The sequence below is a fragment of the Colius striatus genome, chromosome 1 (assembly GCF_028858725.1).
Source record: "Colius striatus isolate bColStr4 chromosome 1, bColStr4.1.hap1, whole genome shotgun sequence".
NCBI lineage: Eukaryota > Metazoa > Chordata > Aves > Coliiformes > Coliidae > Colius > Colius striatus.
The window spans coordinates 81,590,691-81,609,244 of NC_084759.1; the positions used below are offsets into that span (position 1 = coordinate 81,590,691).

General features: G+C 40.9%; 1 protein-coding gene across 1 annotated transcript in view; it reads left to right on the top strand.

The window, feature by feature from the left end:
- Positions 1–16,429, top strand: part of PTCHD1 (patched domain containing 1) — a 34,692-nt gene extending 18,263 nt beyond the window's left edge. The window contains exon 3 of the mRNA XM_061988590.1: positions 14,094–16,429. Within this exon, the coding sequence (XP_061844574.1) occupies positions 14,094–15,748 (1,655 nt within the window). The 3' untranslated portion in view covers positions 15,749–16,429. The remainder of the gene's footprint in view (positions 1–14,093) is intronic.
- The last annotated feature ends 2,125 nt before the right edge of the window (positions 16,430–18,554 follow it).

Genomic DNA, 18,554 nt, shown 5'->3' on the forward strand with positions numbered 1-18,554 from the left:
CATCTGTGAAAGCAGGGCAGGAGGTAGTGCCTGGGGGTGAGCTAGCAGAGGAGGGCAGGCTGGCTGCAGCTGCTGTCTTCTCTAGAGACAACTTGTCAACTCAAACTCAGAACTTTTCTTCTTCAGCTCTGCATTTATACAGGTACTTCTAGCTTAAAACCTGTTAAACTTGGCAGGCAGCCACCATTCGTCTAGGCATATTTTGAATTAGCATATGCCTCCATGGTTTTTTAAAACTATCATCTGCATTTATCGGTGTGTAAGCAAGGAATTTAAGGACAAGATTACTCACAGGCCTAGTTCTTGTGTAATACTTTTTGACCCTAAGAACCAAAAAAAAAAAATTCTTCCTTTTAGCTCAATTCAAAATAGCTGATTTATAGTGTCAGCTGAAAAGGGAAATTAAAATTCTGATTTCCTATTGCCTGCTCCATTAGAAGCTACAGATGTTTGGTCTGGCACAGATGCTAGTGTATTCATCCTAAGTTTCCTTTACGCAGTAAATGTTGTTCAATAACTGCCAGTCATTTTAAAAATACCACTTCCCTCAAAAAACCCCGCAGTGTTACCAAACAAACCAACAACAAGCAGCACTGGCTGAACAAGTTTTTGGCTTGACCTTTTTTGACTTCCCAGAGGTGGAGCACAGCGTTTAAGTTAGGGACTCAAAAGAAAATTGCAATGTTACCTTTTGCACCAAAGACAACACTAGCAATCTGTTTCCTGTTCCTCTAGAAACTCTTACAGCTTATTTAGGGAGAGGCAGTTCTCTTCATCTGCCAGGTTCGTGAAAAGCATTGGCTCTGTGAAATCACGGTGGAATGCCAGGAGCTGCCAGATATGGGCAGGGACACAGGGCCAGCTCCCTGGGCTTGTACTTTGTCTCCAATGCTGGCAGGAGAAAACCAGTTAGCAGTTATGAGCCTGCAGAGTGTTGTAAACAGAAGAGATAGCCAGCCTTGCGTGAAACTCATCAAAAGAGGGACGCATGCAAATACGTCTTCTTACTCCTTCCCTCCATCTTCCCATCACTTCCCATCGTGGCAGTACGCCCTTTCTGGGAATAGAGAAGGGGATCATAATCAACAGAGTAGACTCAGGGAGGGATGACTGGGAAGGAACAAGGTGGGAGTGTTGAGTAGGGTCCTCCTGAGGTTCGGTCATGGGTAGGAAAGAGGGCAAGGGGAGAATGAGACTGCACAAGGCAAGAGGGGGCACAGAAGGAAGAGAAGTACCAGGGCTTGTAGGAGCACCTCACATATACAGAGAAGTGCCAATCACTTCTCAGAAAAGCAAATTTGTTGGGCACACATCTTCCATGTGCCTGGGGAAAAGTCATGCTAATGGAGGAATGAGCTGAAATATCTGCACAAGAGGCTTTATGGATTCCAAAAGTTCAAGCAGCAAATACGGGATCTGAGGTCAGATCAGAAGATCGGAAAGAAAACAATAGGAAACAGAAGAGGGAAGGTTAGTGTGTTTGATCATGGGACTGAAAGCTCAGGAGGGCAAATGAGAGGACTAATGAAGGTCAGGAAGCATGAATGCAACAGGTAACTAAAGCAGAGCAGCTAACAAGCAGTGTGAAACCCAAGAGGATAAGGGCACTTGGGCCAGCACGTGCCAGCACATGGCAGCTTGTTGAAGCTGCACCTCAGTGCCAGTAAGGTGGTCAGCCCTGCTCCTTATTCACTTTTCTGGAAGAACATGCTGGTAGGGAATTGCAACATATGCCAAATTTGTACGCCCTAAAAGCATTCATTATCCTCCCTATCAAGCACCCAAGTGTTTGGTATATTCAATAAAACTGAAGTGTCAACATTAATTACATATAGAGAGTTTCGAAGAGAGAGAACCAGCCTCTGCACAAGTCTCCCCAGTGTCCTTCGGTCCACACACAAATGTTTGACTTTCTATAGTACTTTTCCACAGATTTTCTTGTTGTCAGTTAATAAAAATGTGGAGCTTACTGAGGTTCTTTTGTTTTCATTCCACAAGCTAAGCTTTCTCACTCCCCCTCTGCCATCTCTTCATGTTGGGAAGAGGCACATCCTCCCTCAACTGGCTGCCTCAGCTTGCTGCCCTCCTTCCTCTTTTCTCTCATCCATCTCATTTAAAGTCACTAGTAACCTCCTCTAGCAGGTCTCTCCAGTCTCTCTGCTCCAGGTATCTCCTTCCTGATGCCTGCACATTGCTCAACATCTTTTGGTCTCCTGAGACTTCCTTCATCTTTTCTCCTGTTTTCACCACTCCTGCTAATGTGTTCCCTCTGCCATTGCATTGTGGGTTTCTTTGAAAGTTTTCTCCCTTGCTTTCCTCTCTTCAGCCATATATGGGCCCATTGCTCCTACCCTTTTGCCTGTATTCTTGAGTAACTTCCATGGCTCCCAAACAGGTGCCCACCATATCCTGCAGTCATATCTCAGCTGCTTCGGATTTCCCAGTGACTTCCAGCATTCATCCTTTCCTTTCTTTTCTCACTGTCGAAGGGCTCAAGAGTGTCCTGGAAGTACACTTGTTTTTTTGTCACTCCATCTGCTCAGCCTTCCCAGTTGAACCCTGCATAGCTCAGTGATACTTCTAAAACATTTTGAGTTTTGTTCCTTTCATTCGCTTGTTAATAAGTAAATAAAATTATGTGGTTTTATCTACCTTGAGCAGAATCCAAAGCTTGTCATTTTCCTAGTCATTCCTTTGTCCTCTTGTTTTTCTCTCCTTAGCTTCTCAGTCTCTTCTTGAGCTGTGTAAGCAGCCATGCATCTTCTGCAGTCCTTCAGGCATAACTCAGCATTTCAATTCCTCACAGGGAAGATCAGAAGTAGGCCCTCAGGCCATCCCTCCTCACTCAATGTACCAACGAGTGTACTCACCAAAGTCAGTATTTTCCACCTGAAGGCAAGATTATTAACCACCTCCTCCACCTCTATCCAGTTCCCTTCCTGCAGGATGGTACCCCAAGCCGCTTGAGACACCCAAACACCAAGAAGACATTAATGCATGGGGAGGAATTAGGCTTAAAATACAAATAGTGGCAGAGTATTTTAGACACTTGTACCCGTCCTTTCCCACACAGTGCAAAAGCATCAAGTAAAGAAAGTGCAGCCAGCCATGTGTCCATGTTTCCCTTTCACCACCACAAACCCTGGTGAAATCCTTGCACTCATACATGCTTCTTGGCTTCAGAAGAGTGGCGATGACTCAGGAAATATAAAGCTTTTTGGAAAAAGAGGAGCTGTATCTGTAGGAAGTCAGTCCAGAGAACAGTTTAATATCAAAACCAAGTACTGTACAATCATTGAGTGAGATCAGGCATTACCTCTTGACTGATAGTGCTCCAATATGCACTTATTTCATATGAAAAGTGTATGACAGGTGATGCAGTGCATTTAATGAGCGTTCATTTATGCAAACAGTAGCAGAAAGCTGACATTCTTTTACTGCGTGCATTCTTTTAACTGCAGAGAAGTCAGCATGTGTGGTGGTTTAATGGAAAGGCTTGTCAAGGGAAGTCCCAAACAGTCAAAGATACTGAGAATTTGGCTCTGATATCCCAGTTTTCTTCAAATAGTGGAAGTCCCTCAAGAGAAACTCCCACATATATGAAAATATATTGGAAGTTCACAGGTTAGAGAAAAGAAACCTTTTATTATCTCTATATATACATGTAGGAGATAGATATATATATATGATAGAGATAGATACAGATATACACGTACAGGTATAGATGCTTGTGGTCTGCTTTGCATACTGGACTTGGATGGTCAATGAAGACCTGGGGAAAGTCAGCAGGAACCGATGTGACTTTTGTTTCTGGATCTTCCTGTGAGAGAGATGGTGCACATTTTGTGCGTCTAATAAATGACATCCCCTAAATAAGCAATAGCTGAAAGGCCCTTGCAGTAGGGACAGTACCTGCCATTTTCAGGTCATAGGACCTCTGTTTTCTGGCACAGGATGCTGGCAGAGTTGGATTAAGTTCAACTGGAATAAGTGTATTTTCTTGGTGGAAAGCCCAGGCTGAGTTACAAACTTGCAATGTTTTGTTTTGCTTTGTTTAGCATTTTGGTTTTGTTTTTTTGGTCAGTAAAAACAAAGTCTCGCGTGCTTTAACAAGTTTTACAACTCTTTGAACACTGTTTCACATATAGTTGATCTATACATTATGAGTAAGAGTAATGACAAATGTTGCTTAAACAGGAGAATATAAGGATATGCATGAGATGTTTTGGTTGCATATTTCTCAGCACAAAAGGAGAACTTGAAATGTGGTAAACTAATCCATATTCCACTAGGAAAACAGTCCTAGAAGCAATTGGTACTTTGGCTGTGGGCTTAGAAATTTAAACCAGATTTAAAACATGATTTTGCCCCAGATATACTCACTGTGTCTTACTCTGTCTTTGAGGGATGTCACATACTCTATGTCACTTGGCTATTTTGTAACATGGTAAACGTTAACTTTGCACAGATGATTGCAGGTAGCTTTCATTTACCTTTAAGTTTGGGATTTTTCTACACAACATGCATAAAAATCTGTCAAAAAATCACTTTGTGGGGAATATCAGTTTGCAATTTTTTCTGCTGCAATGAATCTAAGCATGTCTTATGTGAGACGAGCCCTGTAGTACTTCACATACAATTGCACATCTAGCAGCCTTCTTGGCTAGTGAGGCTTGACGTATATACATCAAGGGGGAAATTTGTCTTGCTGGTCACATCAGTCATTCCTTTACTGTCCTGCTATCCCATCCTACTCAGCTCCCCTGGTGCAGAGGGTGATCCTGTTTCCCCCCATGCACCCCAGGGTCTGTGCCCTGTGCCAGCAGTGGTGGTGGGCTCAAACACTTTCAGTTCAGATTTGCACAAGATCTAGCTAGTCAGTAGGTTGAGTGTCCTATGCAGACATAAATACTCCAGCAGCTAAGACCAGATTCGCTAGTGCTCAGCTCCTTCTGTTGCGCTGAGTGAAATGTGACTTAATTTTGCCAGGTCTTTCATAAAAACAGAGGAAAGCAAGTTCCATGTTTAAACAAAATTGACAGCCTGCTATTTCAGTTCCAAAAGAAGCCTTTAACAATTCTTAAGTGAAATTAAATACCCACTTTGTATATAAAAGTAGAATTTGAACTATAACTGGCTTTGCTTATCTCTCGTTCTCAAAGGAGCCACTCGAGTTTTCTTTCAGTTGTTTTTCTGTTTTTAAAATGTGCTTATCTGACATTGTTGCTACCATTATAACAACAAAATCTCTATTATTATATTGATCTAATACTACAGAGGTGATTCAATACTAAAAAAGGTGGTACTAAAAACCCCAGTATTTTCCCAAATTCAGTAATTTTTACTCTGTTGAAGTCAATGGGACTTTTCAAGGTTAACCACTGATGTACTGAATTACCCATATAATCATTATAATAAGAAGCTATTAATTTAAATTGAGTTTGGTATGGTGTTTAAAAAACTCCTTCGAAAATGCAATATTAAGTGAGAAGATTTTTTTTATATAATTAGTGGCTTTAAAATATACATGCTCCAAGAAGTGGTGAACCATGTTACTGTCATTACTGATTAGGGATCATGGCAAAGATTAGGACTGTGAATACTGAAGCATTGTTTAATTCTGCTTATTTAAAGTAATTCTTCTCCCCTTTGTTTATTTTTCTCCTACATAGGCAGAAAAATGGCAGGAATGTTTACATGTCTTATGTATATGTCTCTATTTCTTCAGAGCTAGGGATTTATAGGTAGTACAATTTTCATTCCAATAGTGGTGTGTAGATCATGCTTTTAAAATTAGCTTGTGACTTCTACCATTTTCTAAAAGCTGGAACACAGAAAGTTCCGTTTAAATATAAGAAAAACTATTTCACTGTGAGGGTGAGGGAGCCCTGGCACAGGCTGCCCAGTCTTCTTTCTTGGAGGTCTTCAAGACCCATCTGGACATGTTCCTATGTGACCTGATCTAGGTTGTTCTGCTTCTGCAGGGGGGTTGGACTAGATGATCTCTAAAAGTCCCTTCCAACCCTACCATTCTATGATTCTATGATCTGTTCATTGTTACCTGTTTACAATGATAAAAGGTAATACTGGGGAGGATATCATTGGGATGCATCATGTACCCCAAGTATCGCTGATCATGTCCCGACCATTGAAGGTGAGACCAAGAGCATGAGGGTGATTTCTTTTTGTCAGTGCATTCTTCGTGCCAACATATATGCTAAAGGGTGATACTAAAACACCCAGTTTTAGTTATACTAAAAAGTATAACTCAGAAAGGGCTGCTCCTGACCAAAACAAACTGTTTCGTAGGAGAACAGAGAGCTAATCCTATGTTGCAGTTCCAAAAGTTAAGTTTAGAAATGGAGAGAGTGTAGAGTATTATGGCAGAAGTTCATTGCCAGAAGACTGGGATCAAAATGAATGCACCCCTATGAGTCTTGTGAGGAACCTATCTGCCTTTTATGCTGTGCTTGGCAGCGCTACAGAAGACCTAAATGAGGCATGAACCTCATGCTGGATTTCCTGCCTGTGCATTAAGCAATTTGAGCACAGGCTTAACAGCCACGAGAGCCTTTCTACAGGATCTACAACTAAAAATAATGTTGTGGTCTCATAGCATGAAACACTGAGCAGCAGTTGAAGATTTCTTCTCTGCATGCACCAACCGATACGGTGTGTTGTACAGGGACACTTTCTCTTCAGCCGTGTGCTTCTGTGGGCACAGCCACCCACAGCTGTGAAACACAGCAGATACTCAGAGCATATTATTAAACATCTCAGTTTCTCTTATTTTGTTGCCAAATAGCTATGGCACAAAACACAACTCCCTCTCTGGAGACTGAGGCAGATTTTTATCTGGTGTCAATGCTCCAGGACACTAGTGGTTTTGATCCCAGTAGTAAGCTGAGGAATACATGGGCATGCCTGAGGCTTTCTGATTGGGATAGCCAGAGCTGTCGTAAGCATGGGTGGAGAGGTCAGCCTGACAATTGAGGGTAAATTGCTAACAGTCAAATGTCAAGCAATCCCAAAGGCTGATCTGCTGATATTATGCCTAGATGCCTAACAGACAGATACACATTTCAGTATGTTTCTGTTTTGGGAAGATCCCAAGTTCAATGCTAACATCTACAGGCATAGTACACCTTAGTGATATATGTATAAAATTTAGTAGTCTTTAAAAGACCAGTGGTGAATACTGGAGCTACCCAATGGCATTGTTGTCATTTTTATGAGGTATGCTTTCACACCTGTAATTCAGTTACAGTGCAGACGTGTAGGGTCTGTGTGATAGGAGATAGAGAAAGTGTTGTGGTATGTTTATACCAGTTTATACCAGCAGCCTATATTTATACCAGTACATCCTATCCCCTGTGACTCTTCCTGTGTTCTCCAGGTACCATGCTTGCATGTAGCATTCAGGCATACTTGCCCTTTGAACCTATGCTTGGAAGTACAAAATGAAGTCACACTGTGCTTGGGTGGCTGGGACTTCACTCCTTTTGCAAATGAGGATGTATTTAAGACTACTCAACTGTCTACAGCCCTCAGTCCCCTTGCCACAGTTCTCCTGAGATGAACACTGCTGCCTGGAAACACAGCTGATCAGATGAGTGCCTTTAGGATGTTAGTATTCTATAGGATTTTACTCTACATGGTGAACTGGGGTCCCAGAAATACTCAGGCAAGTGCAGAAAAAGCAAGTAGGATTTGTAGTGCATTTTCTGCTCTCAGCAGAAATGTTTAGGATGGGCAAATCTGTTCACAGTGGGATGTCTGACAATATGCACCCTCTTTGAGGTCTTTGAGCGAAGTTGTAGTGTTGCAGCACCGCTTATGGACCACAAAGGTCGCCACTGGTTAGGGACACCCACAGTTTGTTGGGACACCTCAACTTTTTGATTTAACTCTTTGACTCAACACAGGCCACTAAATGGCTATAAACTCAGTGAAAACTGTCATCCAAGTTAGGCTGGGTGCTGATTCTGTCTGCATGCTGAAGGATCTCAGTTAGCTATAGTAGTTTGTTATTATAGAGAGAACGGGGTATGAAGCCAGATGTTTGCTTCAGCTGAATGCAAATCCTCTCTCTCTGCCTGCGTATTCAGTAGCACATTGAAACCTACTATATGTTCCGAGTTAAAATTGTGCCTACTGGGAGAGGCCATGTGAGACAGGTCACGTATTTAGTCAACAACTGGTTGATTGCAACTCCTGTGACAAAGGGAGTCTGGATTAACAGTTTCACTTGGCTTTTCAGAAGATGGGAGCTGATGAGCTCACCGATCTAGCCGGAAAAAATAAGTCAGCAGGGAGAAATTATCTCAGCCTCTTTGTTGACATTACTGTGGAAAGCAATCCCAGAGTTGAGCAGCATACATTGTTATTTTTAATACTATCAGCTAGGAAAATTCATTGTGCCTTCATTATGTCATATGTTATTACAGGTATCGTTTTGGAAAGGGCAGTTCATGAGGTATGATTCTGATCCCTCATGTACTAATTTTGCACAAGTGCAGTTCTTGACACCTTGCCTGCATTGGCAGCAAGCTGGGATATGAATTTATAGCATCCCAGCTATTTCATGTTAATTCATCCGGTGTTTGTCTCTGCAGATGATATTTCATTCCACTTTGAATGTGAATCAAGCTGCCCTTCACAGATTTCCACCAAGAGAGCTGGTGCAACATAGCTAGCCCTCTGTAAATTCACACACTCTTTCACAGCACACTAAATTCCCCTTGCAGACAACTGCTCCTATTCAGTGGGATGGTTTCAGGCTTAAATCATCCTAAGTGAGACAGCATTCGTCCGGCTGAACTGGTAGTGTTACAAGGATGCATCCATTGCAATACAAGCAAAAACCTTAAATCAAAATCCGGACTTAACCTCAGTAACTCCATCTGGGCATGCTTCCACTTTGAGTTTTTTGGCCTACCTAGTTTATAAGGCTCCTATACATCCTAACATGACTCATGCCCAATGTCGTCCAGCCTTTTGTGCCATCAGCATCAGGAAAAGCTTTGAGATTAAAAACTAAAGCTCAAAAAAAAAAAGTTGCTGATGTTTCTAATCCCCACCATTCCTGTAGTCAAATTTAAACTAGAAACGGGTGAATTAGTAGCAATGAGAGAGCAGCAAACTTCAGTAGGGGAGAAGAACTCAGTGCCTGAGAAGGGGGAAAGACCCCATAACCCATCTTTGCTGCTAGATAAGTCTTCCCCCTTAGGAAGACCGTTTGGTGCTTTATTAGTTTTAATTCTGGCAGTTAATCAGCGACATACGTACCGGTGCGTCATTCGGCCTCACTGAGGTGGAGATCAATCATTATTAGCCTTTTGTGTGCCACTGCGTTAAAATGAGATGAATAAGATTAATTACCCCTGAAATGTGACCTTCCACACAGAAGGCTGGAGCTTCACAACCTGTAAGTGGTACTTTATTCAGAGAGGTTTTACTCAAGTATCAAACACAAAGACGTACAACCTTCAAAACAGTAAAAAAACCCAAGAGGCACAGTATACTGTTATTCTCTGCTTTCATAGATAGGTAAAACTGCAAGAAGAGGAACCAAAACCTTGTTCTCAGTCATTCCCCTTTCTACAGAAGAAGTCTATCTGAATAGTCAAACTTCGTCTTATCAGGAGATGAAAACCTCACTCGATTTTAGCGTAAAATTGAATATTAAACAATGAAAACAGGCAGCAGCCTGGATTTTAGGAAAGTTATTAAGCCAAGCAGACCGAGACACAGTCTGTGACTCTGGTGACCAGGAAGTCACTTTGCTGCCCTTCCATAGGCTCTTGGACTGCTTTAAATCCCTTCACCTCTCTCTGCTTCAGTCTCGATGTTTGGCAGCAGGAGCGGAGCCAACTTTAAGTCTAGGCTGCCTATGCCTGTTTATAAAGGCCTCTTGCTTGAACGACCACTTAACCAGGAGAAAGGATGCATTTCTTTTCTGAGATTTTAAAATGGTAGTAAAAAGAATGCTTAAAGTGCCTGCACATAAGTAAATGAGGTAAATAATTTGGTAATTTTAAGCAACAGAAAATTTTGCCTTAGTTTTCACAACTTCCTACAAGTGGGGTTTTTTTTCTCTCCTACATGCTGTGCATTGATTTTGCAAAGCACGTGTAATTGCTGGAACTTGATCCTGAAGGAGGCAAATGGAACTTTTTATAGCATTTTCAGGGTACTCATAAAAGCACTGTCTTTAAGATGGGCATAATTTATTTGGTTTATTGCTGGTATTGTTATTACTTCTAAAATTAAAGATGGCCCACCTCAGCCTATAGAAAGTTTAAGCTCCTCAGAAATAACGGTCACTATCTTCATTTTCTTTGGCTACAAGAGACATAATTTCTGTCTTCAGTCGTCCAAGACATGTGGTAGGAGTATCTCCTACAATGCAAGGTAGCAGAAAAAAAGAAGGAAAAAAAATTTGGTCCCCACATTGTCCAACACATTTCTCCTATTCCTCTAGCATTTCCCTTTGCCCTTCCAGAACCTCTTTTCCTTGAAGAAAAATCCCATCTTTCCGTGTACTCCTTCTTCTTAGCTCGTAGTTGTACAGTCTGACTGTAGGGCATGACCAGTGAATCATAATAGCAAATGTCAACAGGAAAAGATCTCTAGTAGCCCATTAGCTATTTGAGTTCATATTTATTATTTACTGAATGACTGTGAATAATGAACAAATTGCTCTAAATCATTACAGATTTGTGGCTAAATCTCTATTAAAAAGGGAAAACCAGTTAAAGCAATTACAGAATTTGTTTGCAGGAAAAAATTGCCACTGTCTTGTTAATATTATGTAGAGTAGACATAGCACCAGAGAGAGGAGTAGAAGTAATTGGTACAAATCAGTTAGGAATGCAAAAAATGGACACTCTGGAATTACAGAGAAGACAAAGAAATTCTCACAGAATGCTTCCATGGAGCTCCCTGCCCTAATCTTTCTGTGTTAGGTTTATATGAACATCAGTGAGATAGACATTGAAGATCTAACAGTTTGGGATTTTCATTCCAAGTTGTGCTTGTAGTCAGTATTTAGAGGTAAATCCCATTCTAGCTAAATAAGGCTAATCTTTGGACTGCCGTGCCTAATTTCTGCATGACTTCGGGATTAAACTTTTTCTCAGAGAATACTGGATCAGGTCAGTAGTGCTACTGATGCAAAAGGTATGCAAGTTTGTCATTTAGGCCTGTCTTCCTAAAGGTAAATGAGATTTTTGTAACTATTATACAGATGGACAGAAGAATCACAAATTGTACAACTGCAGGAAAATACCAATTCCTAGCACACAGATGGTGTAGCAAACAAGAAAAGGAACCTATCCTAAAATAGAAGAGTATCTAAATGTTTTTCTGTTGCCTTTGTGGAGGACATGCAGTGACACTTCTTGAGCAGTTCTTTAAATCGGATTCCATTTTAAGGTAGTCTCAAAGATTATGTAAGAGCGAATTGTGGGTTTATGTTTCCTACCTATAGAAAATATGGGGTACCAGGAGTCATGTAATCAGACATTATCCAAAATCTTACACCCGTTGAAAAGTCATACTCAGCTTCTGTAAATAATTTTTTTCAACACAAAGTCCAAGGCTTTCCAAATTAATGCATCTGTTTGAGTATTTTTAGGCAAGAGCCTATTAGCACTGAAATGGGTTTTTTTACAAAAACATGCTATAGCTAAAATTCATGATGGAAGTAATTTGTAATAACCAATGACCTCATTTTATTCTGTTTTGCTCACTCAAAGCTAATATATATGATGCCATGTGAAATTCTCAGACAAGCCTGTCTGCAGGACTTATGGGAGCCATAAATGGATTAAACCTCTCACTCCCTGCTTTGGCAAGTGATCAGTTACATTTAAATAAAGGTCAGTCTGTCTTTACAAAGAACACACTGAAAGCAAGCTTAATAGCTTTCCCTACTGAGCCTAGAACATAACTATTTGAAGCATAATTAGCAATGGAGTGCCAGTCACTGATTGTGCTTTTTGCTTGATTTTACGTCTGGGGAGTTCCAGTCTTTCCCCATTAGCTTGAAGAGGGGGCACAGTGCTAGTTAGCAAATTGACAGTCTTGACCTGGCCTCTGAAAGCAGCTGTAAAACGTTGTTTGGGAAAATTAAGATGAATGCCAAATGCCATACCAAAACCAGGACTGTAATATTGCTCTGAATTGGTCATTCGTGGTCCATCCCGTGACTCCAAATAATAACATAGGTAAGATATCTGATACACATGAGAACACAGACTTTGTTACTCTAAATATCAGGAGATACTGTCCTATTATCTCACCTTATGAGCTCTTTATTTTCAATCCTTTATAAAATATCCCGTGCCTATTCTTTTCAGCATTAGCAGAGAGATCAGATCTGACATCTGTTAAACTACAGATAGGATATTCCTTGCAGGAAGCATGGACTGAGTCAGCTACAGCTGCCCATAAAATAAAAGGTACTGACCACAAAAGGGTTATTTTGTCAAGTCAATTAAATATTTAGCTTACGTAAAGCATTTAAGAATAAACCTAGTCACAGAATCACAGAATGATTTAGGTTGGAAGGGACCTTTAAGATCAACTGTTTCAAACTCAAAGATATTTTCTGGTTTTCTGGTTCTTAAAAATATCTCATTTGTTTGGGGGTTTCTGGACCGATATTCATTGCCGTTGTGGCGAAAGTGGTAATCATCCACAGGTGGAGAGAACAGAGTCGATACAGCAATTTTGGTTCACTGCAGACAGCCTGAAATTCTAGCAGAGATCTGTGAATTACCTTGACCTGCCTGACTCAAGCATCAGCTTCAAAGGTCCAGTGATTGCTCTTCAATGTCATCAGCAACTAATTCAGCCCTAGTCGTTTTGTCTATTGTTATCAGGGAATAGGCAAGAGCAAAACACTGTGGACTGGCTTTTGAGAATTTCTGGAGATGGTGCAAGAGCAAACCACAGAAGTAGACAGAGGACAGCAAAACCAGCAAAAGAATAAGGAGGAGTAATTAAAAGGCTTGCTACTGAGGGTAGGATTAGATGGAACAGATCTGTTAAGATGAACATAATATGAATTATTATGAGAAAATATTAGAGTCTTATACTTTAGATGTGATGCAAAGACACTATTTTTCCATTCATCTCTGTGAAAAACATCGATCTACGTTTATCTCAGCCACTCTCACCTGATAGCTGGTCAATGGCTGTGTTCCCAGGTCAGGTTCACTATGAGATAGCTAATCAATCACAAAATAGAAACCATAAGAGGAAGATGATCAACCAGGGATTAAGATAAAACCATGCTCTTTTCCCAGTTTTCTTGCATTTGGAGGCTAAACATGGGATTTTAGGTCTTCACCTCCTTTCATGAACACTATATCCATTTTAAGAGTTAATTAAATACATAGCATGTAGAATCTGCAAAGAAAAACACAGCCATATAAAGTTTTTCAAGCCCTTAGATATACTGAAGTGAGAAGACCAATACCTTAAGAAGTTCCATACCAGTTCTACCGTTCTGCATCTCTAAAATTTGTTTGTGCTTTTTTTGTTTGTTCTGTTTCTAGGGTTTCTTTTTCCTGACAGAAAATTTGTGTGGGAAGTGGAGAAATCAGTGACTGGTTTAATTGACAACTTTCAGCTTATATGAAAGTTTCATTTTTTACAGATTTTCTACAAAGCAGTCAACTAACACTCTGCTTCCAGCATAGGAAGTTCGAGGTTGTATTTCTTTGTTTTCACCACAGGTCAGATCGCATCACCAGCAAAAACTAATTTAAAAGCATCTTCACTCACAGGCACTTGGAAATAATGAAGCGAAAAAGACAAGGAGGAAAAAAAAAATCCTTTTTCTTTAACCCTGCACTAGCAATGCAGAAGTCCCCTCAAGCTCTGGCAGTGAGGTTTGTTAGCCAGGTAGTGAATGTGCTCCTACTATGGCTTAGACCTCCATCATCATTTCTCTCTTCTGCAGGACATTTAGTTCAAGCATTGGAAGTGGCCAGCTGTGTCTCCCTTGAGTCTTTTAGTCCATGTTACGTTTTACCATGAGTTGATTGGAGTACTTTAAACACTCACTTTGTTCTCTATTGTAGGTCATGGGTTATATGGGACTTTTGAAATGTTGTCATCCTGGAGAAAAACTAGAGAAGACCAACACGTTAAAGAGAGGACTGCAGCTGTATTTGCAGACTCCATGCTCTCGTTTTCTCTCACCACTGCCATGTACCTGGTCACTTTTGGAATAGGTGCCAGTCCCTTCACTAACATTGAAGCAGCCAGGATTTTCTGCTGCAATTCCTGTATTGCAATTTTCTTCAACTACCTCTATGTACTCTCCTTTTATGGTTCCAGCCTGGTGTTTACTGGCTACATAGAAAACAACTACCAGCATAGTATCTTCTGCAGAAAGGTACCAAAGCCAGAGGTATTGCAAGAGAAGCCTGCATGGTATAGGTTTCTTCTGACAGCCAGATTCAGCGAGGACACAGCAGATTCAGAGGAAACGAACACTTATGAGAGTCATCTTTTGGTATGGTTCCTGAAACGCTATTATTGTGACTGGATAACAAACACTTACGTCAAGCCTTTTGTAGTTCTCTTTTACCTTGTTTATATTTCCTTTGCCTTAATGGGCTACCTGCAGGTCAGTGAAGGGTCAGACCTGAGCAACATCGTAGCGACCGCGACGCGGACCATTGAGTATACGACTGCCCAGCAGAAGTATTTCAGTAACTACAGCCCAGTGATAGGGTTCTACATCTATGAGTCGATTGAGTACTGGAACACCAGTGTCCAGGAGGACGTGCTGGAGTATACCAAGGGCTTTGTGAGGATATCTTGGTTTGAAAGCTACTTAAATTATCTTAGGAAACTCAACATATCTACCGGATTGCCCAAGAAGAACTTCACTGATATGTTGAGGAACTCCTTCCTCAAGACCCCTCAGTTTGCCCATTTTTCAGAGGATATCATCTTTTCCAAGAAATACAACAATGAAGTTGATGTCGTGGCCTCCAGGATGTTCTTGGTGGCCAAGACAATGGAAACCAAGAGGGAAGAACTTTATGACCTTCTGGAGACCCTGAGAAAGCTCTCTCTCACCTCCAAGGTGAAATTCATTGTTTTCAATCCATCGTTTGTGTACATGGATCGTTATGCCTCTTCAGTGGGAGCCCCCTTACAAAACTCCTGCATTAGTGCTTTATTTCTGCTCTTCTTCTCTGCATTCCTGGTGGCAGACTCTCTGATCAATGTCTGGCTCACTCTAACTGTTGCCTCAGTTGAATTTGGAGTCATAGGTTTTATGACCTTGTGGAAGGTGGAACTAGATTGTATTTCTGTGTTGTGTTTAATTTACGGAATTAATTATACAATTGACAACTGTGCTCCACTGTTATCAACCTTTGTCCTGGGCAAAGAGTTCACTAGAACTAAATGGGTGAAAAATGCCCTGGAAGTGCATGGGGTAGCTATTTTGCAGAGCTACCTCTGCTATATTGTTGGTCTGATTCCTCTTGCAGCTGTGCCTTCAAATCTGACCCGTACACTGTTCAGGTGCTTGTTTTTAATAGCATTAGTCACCTTCTTTCACTGCTTTGCCATTTTACCTGTGATACTGACTTTCCTGCCACCGTCCAAGAAGAAGAGGAAAGAGAAGAAGAATCCTGAAAACCGTGAGGAAATAGAGTGTGTTGAAATGGTGGATATGGATAGCACCCGAGTGGTTGACCAAATTACAACAGTCTAACTTGTTTGTTTGTTGCTTTTTTACACTAGGTCTTACTGAGGAAAAAAAAAGGAAAAAAAAACCAATACTGGCTAAATATTGAGAAGAGGAAGAGGTTTGGAGGTTTTCCCTCCCCCTTCTAAGCTAAATCCAGGAATATTCAAAGTGGTGGGAGAAATTTAAAATCATTTTTTAAAAAGAGATGGGAAATTTTACCTTGCTCAGCTTCTGTAACAGGCATTATGAGAGAATTTGCACACATATGCAAAGATGGGTTGAATTTTAGACGCATGAAGTAAGATCTAATGAGAGAAGTTGGGTTCCTAAGCAGCCATCTGCATCGCCTGTACTGCAGATGCTGCAATTATTGTGGCTAAACCCAATCATATTGAAAGGTCAACTGTCAAGGCTGAAGTAGCACTAAATGTTCACTGGATGTAAAGGCTTTACGAACTTTCTGCACAGCAATAACTCAAGTCAGTGAGTCAGCTCTTATAGGTCTTAGCCATCACATTTAATTTTTCTTTTCTCCCCTAATCTAAACATTTATGCAAGACTGTACAACAGATAGCAAACTGTACTGGGAAGGAAGGCAGTACACAGCAACCAAATGCTTTCCAAACACTTATGTGTTATAAATCACTTCTTTTTTCTAAAAATATCATTACTTTAAAATGTAAATCATCCCTTGTAACATTTTTAATCATGGTTTTATAGCTGTTTCTTTTTCTTATAAAAACAAAACAAAAAAAAAAAAGAACAAAAAATTCCCAGTGACTCTGTCACTCTAGAAAATATATAATTCTATTTTATACGTGTCTTGCTACTAGTTAAACATGTAATCTGCTTTACCAACTGTAATTTTGTTAGCACTCTACTAACACATGTGAGTGGATCTAGCAGCAGACAGAAGATGGTGTACTGAATATTTCAGCACCAAAATCCATGACACAAACCTCAAATACTACAATATCATCAAGAAAGTGAATGTTAGGGCTCTTTTAGTGAGAGCCTATTTCAGGCCATTCACTGGTAATGCACACTAAGAGGATTAGTGGGTAGTTTTACATAATGTATAACTTAATCCCTCAATCTTCCTAGAGTACCTGTAAAGCAATAGACCTTGCAGCTATGGGCTCTTCCAAGAGACTCTGAGAGTTGCGTGGAACAAACCGAAGGTTGATACTGCGGTTTAGCAGCAGAAAGTTTAACAGCGTTCCCAAAGAGCCCATATCTAAGGAGTCTATTGAAAACATCACATCTGAGGGAAGAAAAAAAAATTCTTAAAAAGATTACATTACCAAGTCTTTTTGGAGCTGTGAGTTCTAAATCAATAATACTGTCAGCATCTGTGATGTGGAGTAATACAGATAAAGCAGCATCTCTTTCCTCCTCCACCCCCTCCACCCTTAAGAGCGACAGGCTCATTACTGTAAGGTTTTATCATGTGGTTGAACCCCAGTGGGGATATGTAAGCCAATTCTGTAGGTTTTGCTGAGAGCATTCCGACTATATGTTGCCCGTGAGAACCCAGTTGCAGGAAGCTGACTGGTGTGTCGGGTGATTTCATGAATATACGGACTGTTGCTTTGTGATGCAAGATGAATGTATGGTAACCGGACGCCTTTTTACAGCTCATCCCGAAAGTACAAGTACCAGAAAAGTTTTCAGCAGTTGGCACAATGTTTGCCTCAATGACAATATCTGGAGGGGTATTGCAGGAGCCATGAGTCTTGGACCACTGGGAGTGCCATGGCTCGGGAGGCTGCCCATGTTAACCCGTGTGGTAAATAGCACATCTCTGGTCACAAACCCAGGGTATGCTTCATTGCATGAAACTTGTCTTTAGCGTCCAATCCCAGCGACACACCCCCACCCCATCACCCCTTCCCCAAATGCCCTGTGCAAAAACCACAAATGTCACCTAGTGAATATTAATTTTCAAGCAAAGAGATAATTCTGAAGCTTCCTCCTTAGCAGAAAATAACCAGATACTGTGCCCTGAACAAAATGTTACGTACTGGCTAGCAAAACAAGTCAGCAGTGCAGCTGGTTAATGTTAACTTTCCCCTGGATAAGTCCCTTCTCTGACCAGAAGGAAAGGAAGCTGTGTCCAGGAATGCACAGGCTCTTTGCTTGAACAAACAACATTTGCTGCAGTAGCAGCTGGGAAGCTGTAGCAACAACTTCAACCTCGGCAGAAATCAGACGGACACCTTGAAGAGAGCCAAATGAATGTGAGACATGGGGAAGGATCTATCTCCCCTCTTTTCTTTAAACTCAGGCTTGGGGCTATGTTTTCCAGCCAAAAATCATTCCTTAAATATACTTCACTGTAGATTTTCTGTGACAGTCATTATGTCATTTAAATAATAATCATCCAATGGTCTACTGGCTGTTCAACAAGCAGCTGCAGTGGCTTTTAAACTTCTGAGGTCATTAGCAAATTAGTTGAGAGTTACAGAGGAGTTGCAAACTGCTTTTGACAGCAGCAATCTACTGGCTTGTGGGCCTCCTGGAAATGGGAGATGTGTGAAAGAGGTTGTTTACACACTGCAAGGAGGCATACACAGATTTTACACCTCTGCTATGCTTGATGCTGTCACTTGCAAACACCAGACGCAAAGATGGCTTGCCGTAAACCCCTTCACACCTAATTGAAATGCATAGATGGGAGCATCCTTAAAGAGATGTCCAAAGACAAGCTTGGAGTTTCATAGACGTCTCATTAAACTTCAGCATGGGAGGCCTTCAGAGATCTTCAAGGAAGGTGATAAAACCAGTGATAGAATTACTCCTCTATATCCAAACCTGTCAGAAAAAGGAT